This window comes from Salmo trutta, chromosome 15 (genome assembly GCF_901001165.1).
Source record: "Salmo trutta chromosome 15, fSalTru1.1, whole genome shotgun sequence".
NCBI lineage: Eukaryota > Metazoa > Chordata > Actinopteri > Salmoniformes > Salmonidae > Salmo > Salmo trutta.
Window position 1 is genome coordinate 64850362 of NC_042971.1, and position 13907 is coordinate 64864268.

The window sequence follows — 13907 nt, forward strand, 5'->3', positions numbered from 1 at the left end:
GTGATAGATGTACAGATGAGAATGTTCAAGTAGAAATACTGGTGTGCAAAAGAGCAGAAAAACTAAAACAGATATGGTGATGAGGTAGGTAGTTGGTTGGATGGGCTATTTACAGATGGGCTGTGTACAGCTGCAGCGATCGGTAAGCTGCTCTGACAGCTGATGAGGTAATAAATAATGTATGAATGTTAGGTTGGAACCAGTGGAGGCTCCTCAGAGAAGGAAGGGGAGGACTGTCCAACTCAGTGTCCAACTCAGGCCACTGTGTTCTTGGGGACCTTCAATGCTGCAGAAATGTTTTGGTACCCTTCCCCTGATCTGTTTATCGACACAATCCTGTCTCAGAGCTCTACGGACAATTCCTTCAACCTCATGGCTTGGGTTTTCTCTCTGACATACACAGTCAACTGTGGGACCTTATATAGACAGGTGTGTGCCTTTCCAAATCATGCCCAATGAATTTAATTTACCACAGGTGGACTGCAATCAAGTTGTAGAAACATCTCAAGGATGATCAATGGAAACAGGATGCACCTGAGCTCAATTGTGACCGACTACCTGGATTCGGTCTTATCTAGCAAAATTTGAATTTGTGTTTTTTTTTTACATTGGATAAAAGTAGAGACTCAGATCTACAAAATTGTATATAAGGAACAATCTACCTCCATCACTCCAGTATCCCTTCCCCCTATACATATCTACCTCCATCACTCCAGTATCCCTTCCCCCTATACATATCTACCTCCATCACTCCAGTATCCCTGTCCCCTATCTACCTCCATCACTCCAGTATCCCTGTCCCCTTCCCCCTATACATATCTACCTCCATCACTCCAGTATCCCTGTCTCCTTCCCCCTATACATATCTACCTCCATCACTCCAGTATCCCTTCCCCCTATACATATCTACCTCCATCACTCCAGTATCCCTTCCCCCTATACATATCTACCTCCATCACTCCAGTATCCCTTCCCCCTATACATATCTACCTCCATCACTCCAGTATCCCTTCCCCCTATACATATCTACCTCCATCACTCCAGTATCCCTGTCCCCTATCTACCTCCATCACTCCAGTATCCCTGTCCCCTATACATATCTACCTCCATCACTCCAGTATCCCTTCCCCCTATACATATCTACCTCCATCACTCCAGTATTCCTGTCCCCTATACATATCTACCTCCATCACTCCAGTATCCCTTCTCCCTATACATATCTACCTCCATCACTCCAGTATCCCTTCCCCCTATACATATCTACCTCCATCACTCCAGTATCCCTGTCTCCTTCCCCCTATACATATCTACCTCCATCACTCCAGTATCCCTTCCCCCTATACATATCTACCTCCATCACTCCAGTATCCCTTCCCCCTATACATATCTACCTCCATCACTCCAGTATCCCTTCCCCCTATACATATCTACCTCCATCACTCCAGTATCCCTTCCCCCTATACATATCTACCTCCATCACTCCAGTATCCCTTCCCCCTATACATATCTACCTCCATCACTCCAGTATCCCTGTCCCCTATCTACCTCCATCACTCCAGTATCCCTGTCCCCTTCCCCCTATACATATCTACCTCCATCACTCCAGTATCCCTGTCTCCTTCCCCCTATACATATCTACCTCCATCACTCCAGTATCCCTTCCCCCTATACATATCTACCTCCATCACTCCAGTATCCCTTCCCCCTATACATATCTACCTCCATCACTCCAGTATCCCTTCCCCCTATACATATCTACCTCCATCACTCCAGTATCCCTTCCCCCTATACATATCTACCTCCATCACTCCAGTATCCCTGTCCCCTATCTACCTCCATCACTCCAGTATCCCTGTCCCCTTCCCCCTATACATATCTACTTCCATCACTCCAGTATCCCTGTCTCCTTACCCCTATACATATCTACCTCCATCACTCCAGTATCCCTGTCCCCTATACATATCTACCTCCATCACTCCAGTATCCCTGTCCCCTTCCCCCTATACATATCTACCTCCATCACTCCAGTATCCCTGTCTCCTTCTCCCTATACATATCTACCTCCATCACTCCAGTATCCCTGTCTCCTTCCCCCTATACATATCCACCTCCATCACTCCAGTATCCCTGTCTCCTTCCCCCTATACATATCTACCTCCATCACTCCAGTATCCCTGTCTCCTTCCCCCTATACATATCTACCACTATCACTCCAGTATCCTTGTCTCCTTCCCCCTATTCATATCTACCTCCATCACTCCAGTATCCCTAGCCCCTTCCCCCTATACATATCTACCTCCATCACTCCAGTATCCCTGTCTCCTTCCCCCTATACATATCTACCTCCATCACTCCAGTATCCCTGTCCCCCTTCCCCCTATACATATCTACCTCCATCACTCCAGTATCCCTGTCCCCTTAACCCTATACATATCTACCTCCATCACTCCAGTATCCCTGTCTCCTTCCCCCTATACATATCTACCTCCATCACTCCAGTATCCCTAGCCCCTTCCCCCTATACATATCTACCTCCATCACTCCAGTATCCCTGTCTCCTTCCCCCTATACATATCTACCTCCATCACTCCAGTATCCCTGTCCCCCTTCCCCCTATACATATCTACCTCCATCACTCCAGTATCCCTGTCCCCTTAACCCTATACATATCTACCTCCATCACTCCAGTATCCCTGTCTCCTTCCCCCTATACATATCTACCTCCATCACTCCAGTATCCCTGTCCCCTTCCCCCTATACATATCTACCTCCATCACTCCAGTATCCCTGTCCCCTTCCCCCTATACATATCTACCTCCATCACTCCAGTATCCCTGTCTCCTTCCCCCTATACATATCTACCTCCATCACTCCAGTATCCCTGTCCCCTTCCCCCTATACATATCTACCTCCATCACTCCAGTATCCCTTCCCCTATACATATCTACCTCCATCACTCCAGTATCCCTTCCCCCTATACATATCTACCTCCATCACTCCAGTATCCCTTCCCCCTATACATATCTACCTCCATCACTCCAGTATCCCTTCCCCCTATACATATCTACCTCCATCACTCCAGTATCCCTTCCCCCTATACATATCTACCTCCATCACTCCAGTATCCCTGTCCCCTTCCCCCTATACATATCTACCTCCATCACTCCAGTATCCCTTCCCCCTATACATATCTACCTCCATCACTCCAGTATCCCTTCCCCCTATACATATCTACCTCCATCACTCCAGTATCCCTGTCTCCTTCCCCCTATACATATCTACCTCCATCACTCCAGTATCCCTGTCCCCCTTCCCCCTATACATATCTACCTCCATCACTCCAGTATCCCTGTCCCCTTAACCCTATACATATCTACCTCCATCACTCCAGTATCCCTGTCTCCTTCCCCCTATACATATCTACCTCCATCACTCCAGTATCCCTGTCCCCTTCCCCCTATACATATCTACCTCCATCACTCCAGTATCCCTGTCCCCTATACATATCTACCTCCATCACTCCAGTATCCCTGTCCCCTATACATATCTACCTCCATCACTCCAGTATCCTTGTCCCCTTCCCCCTATACATATCTACCTCCATCACTCCAGTATCCCTGTCTCCTTCCCCCTATACATATCTACCTCCATCACTCCAGTATCCCTGTCTCCTTCTCCCTATACATATCTACCTCCATCACTCCAGTATCCCTGTCCCCTTCCCCCTATACATATCTACCTCCATCACTCCAGTATCCCTGTCCCCTTCCCCCTATACATATCTACCTCCATCACTCCAGTATCCCTGTCTCCTTCCCCCTATACATATCTACCTCCATCACTCCAGTATCCCTGTCTCCTTCCCCCTATACATATCTACCTCCATCACTCCAGTATCCCTGTCCCCTTCCCCTATACATATCTACCTCCATCACTCCAGTATCCCTGTCCCCTTCCCCCTATACATATCTACCTCCATCACTCCAGTATCCCTGTCTCCTTCCCCCTATACATATCTACCTCCATCACTCCAGTATCCCTGTCCCCCTTCCCCCTATACATATCTACCTCCATCACTCCAGTATCCCTGTACATTGTTAATATGGTAATGGGACTGACTTTTTGAATATTTCCTGTTTATTGTGTATTTCATATTTCTTATTCTTATTTCTTGTGTTTTTTTTTCTAGTAATACATTGTTATTAATTATTGCATTGTTGGGTTTTGAGTTAAGGTAGGCATTTCACTGTACTTGTATGTGTGACATTGCAACTTTAAACTTGAAGCTACATGTGAACTTACAATTCCACATCTGAAAGTGAGATTTTCACGGATGTTCTTACATGTGAAACAGCAAATGTAATTTTCACATGTTAATGTTTTACAAATGTGAACTTCCAATTCCACATGTGGATTTTCTTATATGTGAAACAACAAAAGTGACATGCTTTTCACTTGTGAAATATAAACTCAACGTGCAAAACAACCAATTCACATGTGAAACTGAACATTTTAAGTTGTTTTTTGTTGTTGTTCTAAGGGCACGGCGTATATAATAGGGGAATGTACTGTAGATCTGTGGCAATGAAAGTGGAATGTGATATTTTGATTGTAACATGGATGGACTGGTAGTGTGTTTTATGATTGAACACGGACAGCTCTTACTCCTTGCCCCGAAAGCAAAACTGTTTTATCTTCAACATCTCTGATGAGTTTGAACCGATTGTTTCATTGGACAATCAGACTGGGAAGTTAAAAGTAATCTTCGAGGGCGGAGACTAACTCTGGGAGATGTCCGATAACACGAGATTGGTAGGGCCTGTGAGGACAGGGCAGGCATGCTAATGAACTTAGGGGCTGAGTAGAAATTAGGCTGAGCCCTAGACTGCAGTACTATAGTCTGTAATAGATATGACTGCAGTACTATAGTCTGTAATAGATATGACTGCAGTACTATAGTCTGTAATAGATATGACTGCAGTAGTATAGTCTGTAATAGATATGACTGCAGTACTATAGTCTGTAATAGATATGACTGCAGTAGTATAGTCTGTAATAGATATGACTGCAGTAGTATAGTCTGTAATAGATATGACTGCAGTAGTATAGTCTGTAGTAGTATTGTAGTAGATGTGACTGCAGTAGTATAGTCTGTAATAGATATGACTGCAGTACTATAGTCTGTAATAGATATGACTGCAGTAGTATAGTCTGTAATAGATATGACTGCAGTAGTATAGTCTGTAATAGATATGACTGCAGTAGTATAGTCTGTAATAGATATGACTGCAGTACTATAGTCTGTAATAGATATGACTGCAGTAGTATAGTCTGTAATAGATATGACTGCAGTAGTATAGTCTGTAATAGATATGACTGCAGTAGTATAGTCTGTAGTAGTATTGTAGTAGATGTGACTGCAGTAGTATAGTCTGTAATAGATATGACTGCAGTACTATAGTCTGTAATAGATATGACTGCAGTAGTATAGTCTGTAATAGATATGACTGCAGTAGTATAGTCTGTAATAGATATGACTGCAGTAGTATAGTCTGTAATAGATATGACTGCAGTACTATAGTCTGTAATAGATATGACTGCAGTAGTATAGTCTGTAATAGATATGACTGCAGTAGTATAGTCTGTAATAGATATGACTGCAGTAGTATAGTCTGTAGTAGTATTGTAGTAGATGTGACTGCAGTAGTATAGTCTGTAGTAGATATGACTGCAGTACTATAGTCTGTAATAGATATGACTGCAGTAGTATAGTCTGTAGTAGTATTATAGTAGATATGACTGAAGTACTATAGTCTGTAGTAGTATTATAGTAGATATGACTGCAGTGCTATATTCTGTAGTAGTATTATAGTAGATATGACTGCAGTATTATAGTCTGTAGTAGTATTATAGTAGATATGACTGCAGTAGTATAGTCTGTAATAGATATGACTGCAGTAGTATAGTCTGTAGTAGTATTATAGTAGATATGACTGCAGTACTATATTCTGTAGTAGTATTGTAGTAGATGTGACTGCAGTAGTATGGTCTGTAGTAGTATTGTAGTAGATGTGACTGCGGTATTATAGTCTGTAGTAGTATTATAGGAGATATGACTGCAGTATTATAGTCTGTAGTAGTATTATAGTAGATATGACTGCAGTAGTATAGTCTGTAGTAGTATTGTAGTAGATGTGACTGCAGTAGTATAGTCTGTAGTAGTATTATAGTAGATATGACTGCAGTACTATATTCTGTAGTAGTATTGTAGTAGATGTGACTGCGGTAGTATAGTCTTTAGTAGTATTATAGGAGATATGACTGCAGTATTATAGTTTGTAGTAGTATTATAGTAGATATGACTGCAGTAGTATAGTCTGTAGTAGTATTGTAGTAGATGTGACTGCAGTAGTATAGTCTGTAGTAGTATTATAGTAGATATGACTGCAGTACTATATTCTGTAGTAGTATTGTAGTAGATGTGACTGCAGTAGTATAGTCTGTAGTAGTATTGTAGTAGATATGACTGCAGTAGTATAGTCTGTAGTAGTATTGTAGTAGATATGACTGATGTACTATAGTCTGTAGTAGTATTATAGTAGATATGACTGCAGTAGTATAGTCTAGTAGTATTATAGTAGATATGACTGCAGTAGTATAGTCTGTGGTAGTATTATAGTAGATATGACTGCAGTACTATATTCTGTAGTAGTATTATAGTAGATATGACTGCAGTACTATAGTCTGTAGTAGTATTATAGTAGATATGACTGCAGTAGTATAGTCTGTGGTAGTATTATAGTAGATATGACTGCAGTACTATATTCTGTAGTAGTATTGTAGTAGATGTGACTGCAGTAGTATAGTCTGTAGTAGTATTGTAGTAGATGTGACTGCGGTAGTATAGTCTGTAGCAGTATTGTAGTAGATATATGATAAGGCTGGGCCTGTGAAGACAGGGCAGCGATGTCTTTGAAGACAAGGTTCAGAGGATGTACTCTGAGCTCTCTTCTGTATTAGTATATAAATGCAGCGTTTTATTATTGAAATATTAAAAGTGCGTAGGCTACGGAGAGAAACAAAATGGTGCAGTTTCAGGCCAAAGTGATGCTGGTGCTGGAGATGGGGGTGGAGCTAGTGGGTAGCTGGATATGGGGGTGGAGCTAGTGGGTAGCTGGATATGGGGTGTGTGCTAGTGGGTAGCTGGATAAGGGGTGTGAGCTAGTGGGTAGCTGGATAAGGGGGTGTGTGCTAGTAGCTGGATATGGGGGTGTGTGCTAGTGGGTAGCTGGATAAGGGGGTGTGAGCTAGTGGGTAGCTGGATAAGGGGGTGTGAGCTAGTGGGTAGATGGATATTGGGGTGTGAGCTAGTGAGTAGATGGAGATGGGGGTGTGAGCTAGTGGGTAGCTGGATAAGGGGGTGTGAGCTAGTGGGTAGCTGGAGATGGGGGTGTGTGCTAGTGGGTAGCTGGATATGGGGGTGTGAGCTAGTGGGTAGCTGGATAAGGGGGTGTGAGCTAGTGGGTAGCTGGATAAGGGGTGTGTGCTAGTGGGTAGCTGGATATGGGGGTGTGTGCTAGTGGGTAGCTGGATATGGGGGTGTGAGCTAGTGGGTAGCTGGATAAGGGGGTGTGAGCTAGTGGGTAGCTGGATAAGGGGTGTGTGCTAGTGGGTAGCTGGATATGGGGTGTGTGCTAGTGGGTAGCTGTGATGTAGTTCATGTTTGTATGCGTATGCTTGGTATTGTTTATAAAATATAAAATAAATCTTACAAAATGTATATATAGAGCAATGTTTTCGGTAGGACTTGGTCCAGTGGTGTAGTGGTATTATTTTAGATGTCCTAGCACACCTTGTATTTTATGATATCAGTTTGTTACCAACTTTAATTGAGGCAGGACTATGTATTGAATAAAATCGACTCATCAAGGATCCTATGCTCTGAGACTAAACCACTCCTTCCTCCACCTCTCTCTTCCTCCAGGTGCAGAGACCTCATCGTCATCCGCGTCCCAGACAGGCCAGGTGTTCGTGGACTTCAGCTTGGTTCTGGAACCCCAGGACACGGTGATATTACGGGGCGGTGTTCTCCAGCTGGACTGTGAGGCTCAGTCAGACCAAGGTATTCCAGTCATCATCTGGAAGAAGGACGGGGTGTTGCTCAGCGCCGTGGTGGACGAGAGGAGACAGCAGTTCCCTAACGGGTCGCTAGTGGTCCAGAACGTGGTTCACTCACGACACCACCGACCTGACGAGGGGTCCTACCAGTGTCTGGCAGCGCTAGAGGGAGTAGGTGCCATTGTCAGTCGGACGGCTAAAGTCACTGTCTCTGGTAACACCTTACTTACTTCATAATCCTGTAAACGATGACTAATGTCCTCCACTTCACTCGGTTCGGGGGAAGTTTTTTTATAGGTTGCACTTGTTGAGGATGGTGAGAGCTATGGTATGTATGCTCCTAATCAAGAGGGGATTTCATACAGTAGAGAAAGGAAAGGGGGATACCTAGTCAACCGAATCAAATGAAATGTGCCTTCTGCATTTAACCCAACCCTTCTGAATATAAAGCTGTTGTAAGATAGTATTATCATCTTATGTACAGTTTTGTATTGGTTTCTTGAGGAACGTCTCAAATAATTTCCAGGGCCTTATTTCTAGCGCCCTTGTGTCTAGGGCTCTTCTTTCCAGGGCTTTATTTCTAGCGCCCTTGTGTCTAGGGCTCTTCTTTCCAGGGCCTTATTTCTAGCGCCCTTGTGTCTAGGGCTCTTCTTTCCAGGGCCTTATTTCTAGTGCCCTTGTGTCTTGGGCCCTTACTTCTAGGACCCTTCTTTCTGGGGACCTCATATCTAGGGGTTTTCCTTAACACCACAAGATGCAAATTCTTCCCTTCCTATTCCTCGTCTATCAGAGTCCTATTCCTCATCTTTCAGAGTCCTATTCCTCATCTTTCAGAGTCCTATTCCTCATCTATCAGAGTCCTATTCCTCATCTATCAGAGTCCTATTCCTCATCTATCAGAGTCCTATTCCTCATCTATCAGAGTCCTATTCCTCATCTATCTGTCCTATTGTTCATATATCTATCCTTTTTCTCATCTATCTGTCCTATTCCTCAACTATCAGTCCTATTCCTCATCTATCTGTCCTATTGTTCATCTATCAGAGTCCTATTCCTCATCTATCAGAGTCCTATTCCTCATCTATCTGTCCTATTTCTCATATATCAGAGTCCTATTCCTCGTCCATCAGAGTCCTATTCCTCATCAATCTGTCCTATTCCTCATCTATCAGAGTCCTATTCCTCATCTATCAGAGTCCTATTCCTCATCTATCAGAGTCCTATTCCTCATCTATCAGAGTCCTATTCCTCGTCCATCAGAGTCCTATTCCTCATCTATCTGTCCTATTCCTCATATTTCAGAGTCCTATTCCTCATCTATCAGAGTCCTATTCCTCATCTATCTGTCCTATTGTTCATATATCTATCCTGTTTCTCATCTATCTGTCCTATTCCTCAACTATCAGTCCTATTCCTCATCTATCTGTCCTATTGTTCATCTATCAGAGTCCTATTCCTCATCTATCTGTCCTATTTCTCATATATCAGAGTCCTATTCCTCATCTATCTGTCCTATTCCTGATCTATCAGAGTCTTATTCCCTCATCAATCTGTCCTATTCCTCATCTATCTGTCCTATTCCTGATCTATCAGAGTCTTATTCCCTCATCAATCTGTCCTATTCCTCATCAATCTGTCCTATTCCTGATCTATCAGAGTCTTATTCCCTCATCAATCTGTCCTATTCCTCATCAATCTGTCCTATTCCTGATCTATCAGAGTCTTATTCCCTCATCAATCTGTCCTATTCCTCATCTATCTGTCCTATTCCTCAACAGTATTTTTTATTTTTATTTAACCATTATTTAAACAGACAGGGTAGTTGAGAACAAGTTCTCATTTACAACTGCGACCTGGCCAAGATAAAGCAAAGCAGTGCGACACAATAAGTCAATAAGTCAATAACACAATAGAAAAAAAAGTCTATAAACAGTGTGTGCAAATGAGGTAGGATAAGGGAGGTAAGGCAATAAATAGACCATAGTGGCAAACTAATTACAATATAGCAATTAAACACTGGAGTGATAGATGTGCAGAAGATGAGTGTGCAAGTAGAGATACTGGTGTGCAAAGGAGCAAAATAAATAAAATAAATAACAGTATGGGAATGAGGTAGTTGGATGGGCTGTTTACAGATGAGCTATGTACAGGCGCAGTGTACTGTGAGCTGCTCTGACAGCTGGTGCTGTCAGCTAATGAGGGAGATATGACTCTCCAGCTTCAATGATTTTTGCAGTTAGTTCCAGTCATTGGCAGCAGAGAACTGGAAGGAAAGGCGGCCGAAGGAGGAATTGGCTTTGGGGGTGACCAGTGAAATATACCTGCTGGAGCGCGTGCTACAGGTGGGTGCTGCTATGGTGACCAGTGAGCTGAGATAAGGCAGGGCTTTACCTAGCAAAGACTTATAGATGACCTGGAGCCAGTGGTTTTGGCGACGAATATGAAGCGAGGGCCAACCAACGAGAGCATACAGGTCGCAGTGGTGGGTAGTATATGGGGCTTTGGTGACAAAACGGATGGCACCGTGGTAGACTGCATCCAATTTGCTGAGTAGAGTGTTGGAGGCTATTTTGTAAATGACATCGCCGAAGTCAAGGATCGGTAGGATAGTCAGTTTTACGAGGGTATGTTTGGCAGCATGAGTGAAGGATGCTTTGTTGCGAAATAGGAAGCCGATTCTAGATTTAATTTTGGATTGGAGATGCTTAATGTGAGTCTGGAAGGAGAGTTTACAGTCTAACCAGACACCTAGGTATTTGTAGTTGTCCACATATTCTAAGTCAGAACCGTCCAGAGTAGTGATGCTGGACGGGCGGGCAGGTGCAGGCAGCGATCGGTTGAAGAGCATGCATTTAGTTTTACTTGTATTTAAGAGCAGTTGGAGGCCACGGAAGGAGAGTTGTATTGCATTGAAGCTCATCTGGAGGGTTGTTAACACAGTGTCCAAAGAAGGGCCAGAAGTATACAGAATGGTGTCGTCTGCGTAGAGGTGGATCAGAGAATCACCAGCAGCAAGAGCGACATCATTGATGTATACAGAGAAAAGAGTCAGCCCGAGGATTGAACCCTGTGGCACCCCCATAGAGACTGCCAGAGGTCCGGACAAGAGGCCATCCGATTTGACACACTGAACTCTGTCTGAGAAGTAGTTGGTGAACCAGGCGAGGCAGTCATTTGAGAAACCAAGGCTTATTGAGTCTGCCGACAAGAATGTGGTGATTGACAGATGTCGAAAGCCTTGGCTAGGTCGATGAATACAGCTGCACAATATTGTCTGACTGCAACCAGATTGCATAGCGGAGAAGGTACGGTGGGATTTGAAATGGTCGGTGATCTGTTAGTTAATGTCAAGTTGTGTATGGTTCACACTGCAGCTCTTTGCCCAAACTTGAAAAAGGCCTTTAAGGACTGAAGGACGCAAGGGACAACTCAATTTTCTTCTAACTTCTTTTATTTCTTTAGTCAGTTAGTTAGTTAATTAGTTATTTAGTTAGCTTGATAATTAGTTAATTAGGTTGATAACCTTTAAAGGCAAAACACAAAAATAAATATACATTACTTCAAGTAAGGTCATTTCAAATTAAATAAATAATCTCAATGTAGTCATATTATCTAAATTATACTATATACTAAATTAGACAATTGGTCTCAATTCTCAACACAAATAAACACCTAAGTTGCAACAATTTTACACAACAATGTCCATGTGCCTACCGGTTGAGTCTCCAGAATCCTAAATGAGCTGAATGTGTATGGATGAGTCTCCTCTTCTGTGAAGGACTTCCAGTGAAATGCTTTTCCACCAAACATTTCACCACCTGCTATCACAAAGGTGCACCAGTATATATGTTCCCCAGGGAAACACAAGCTAATGATGGGTTCCACAATGCATACACTCTTTCGCCCCCTGCTGGTGTTTTATCTTTGAAATCAGTTGAAAATCTGAACGCCTTGAATATCAATACCTGTCTTTTGACGCAACACCTCCCACTTGATCTCCTGGTTCTTGAACCCAAGGAGGTCACATCGGCTCCATCTTCGATGGCTTTACTTCTGCTCTTCTACAGGTAATAACACAACCAATCGCCTGACGTCCCTGTGAAGAATTGTAGCAGGGATTTTGGTTGAACGTTTCTTTGCTTTGTCTCCACAAACATGCTTCAAAGTTGAGATGGGATAACTTGGGAAGGTTCTTATATTTGCATCTCTCACAATGCCCTCCTTGTCAGCGTTGACATTGACGACTCTACCAAGCTTATACTGACTCCTCAAAGCGTTCTGGTCTGCAAGCCAGACGACGTCTCCAACGGCCACGTTTCGCTGCTTTGTGTGCCACTTACTCCTCACAAACAGGTTAGGTCCAGCCAACTGACTCCACTTCCTCCAGAACCAGTTAACTTCTGCTTGAATGACTCTTAACCGTTTGTAGGAGTAGTCTTCAAACTCAAAGCTTCTTAAGTCTCCCCTAGGTCCAGTCCTTCCAAGCAGAAGAGAATTAGGGCTGATGTATTCTATGCAGTCCTCCCGGCTCTGAGTCCTGGCATCTATGGGCCTTTCATTGGCAAGGTTAGCAGCCATGAACATAAATGTTTGAAACTCACTCCATGTGAAGAGTCCTTCGCCTCTCATATTGTGCAAGGCCCGCTTCACAGTGCGAACAGCTGCTTCTGCAGCACCATTCCTGTGAGGGGAGTCTGCTGGGTGGATCTTCCAGCTCCACTCTGTTCCATGCTTTGAAGCTTCATTTTCAAGCTCAGATGTAATTTGTTGATCCAGGAAGTGGTAGAGCTCTTTGAGGGCAGGTCTGTCCCCCACAAAGTTCTTTCCAGGATCTGACCACAGTTTCTTTGGATGCCCTCTCAGTGCCGTGAATCTTTGGTAGGCCAGTAAGAAGCCTTCAGTTGACTGGTCACTGACAACATCTGTGTGTATAGCTCTGGATGCCATACAGCAGAAGACAATTCCCCACACCTTGAGCTTGACTTTCTTTCTCACCTCGTCCTTGACTTCATATGGTCCAAATAAGTCCACTGTTGTATACTCAAATGGTCTGGCTGGTGTTATACGCTCGGGTGGAAGGTCACTCATGATCTGTTGGCACTTTCTGGCCCTAGCCTTTCTGCACACCACACAGTTGTCAACTCTCTTTTTAGCCAGCTTCCGGCCTTTTATCACCCAGGCTTTCTTCCTCATCCGGAGGAGTGTACCTGCTATTTCTTCATGGTTTGCATCATGAGCCTCTTGGGCTAGGAGAGTGGATATCCATGCCTCATATGGTAGAATTGGTACAGCAGTCTCGTCCTCATCAAAGATCTTGAACCTCCCTCCACAAACCAAGAGCCCAGTCTCTTCATCTCTGTAAACAGCGAGTCTGTTGAGAGTGGTGCCTTGAAAGGTTATACCTTCTTGAGCTGCAAGGAACAGGTCTCTTAGTGCATCTTCACACTCCCCAACAGTGAGTACAGCTTGTTTGCCTCTGGACTTCCAGTTTGTTGAAAGAATTTCCTCCCACTTTGGTTTATCTGAGGCTGAATTCCTGGTCAACACTTCTTTCCATTTCGTTGCAGCTCTCCAAACCCAGGCAATGACTCGGATCAGCCTGGTCAGGCTGCTGAATTTCCTGATGTCAATAAGTTTTGTTACCGCAGAGCCAGCTGGTGGTCTTCGGATCTTAGTCTTAAGTTCATCTGGGTTATTTTGCCTGCTTTGCTGTGCATCACTCTGACTTTCCTTCTGAACTCCCACTTCAGGAAGTACATCATTCTTGTTTCTCTTGGCCTGCGCTCTGG

General features: G+C 43.7%; 1 protein-coding gene across 2 annotated transcripts in view; it reads left to right on the forward strand.

The window, feature by feature from the left end:
• The window catches only part of LOC115149549 (netrin receptor DCC-like), a 499682-nt gene that overhangs the window by 137806 nt on the left and 347969 nt on the right, over positions 1-13907 (forward strand). For both annotated transcript variants that reach the window (XM_029692499.1, XM_029692500.1), the window contains exon 2: positions 7985-8332. In XM_029692499.1, the coding sequence (XP_029548359.1) occupies positions 7985-8332 (348 nt within the window). The remainder of the gene's footprint in view (positions 1-7984; positions 8333-13907) is intronic.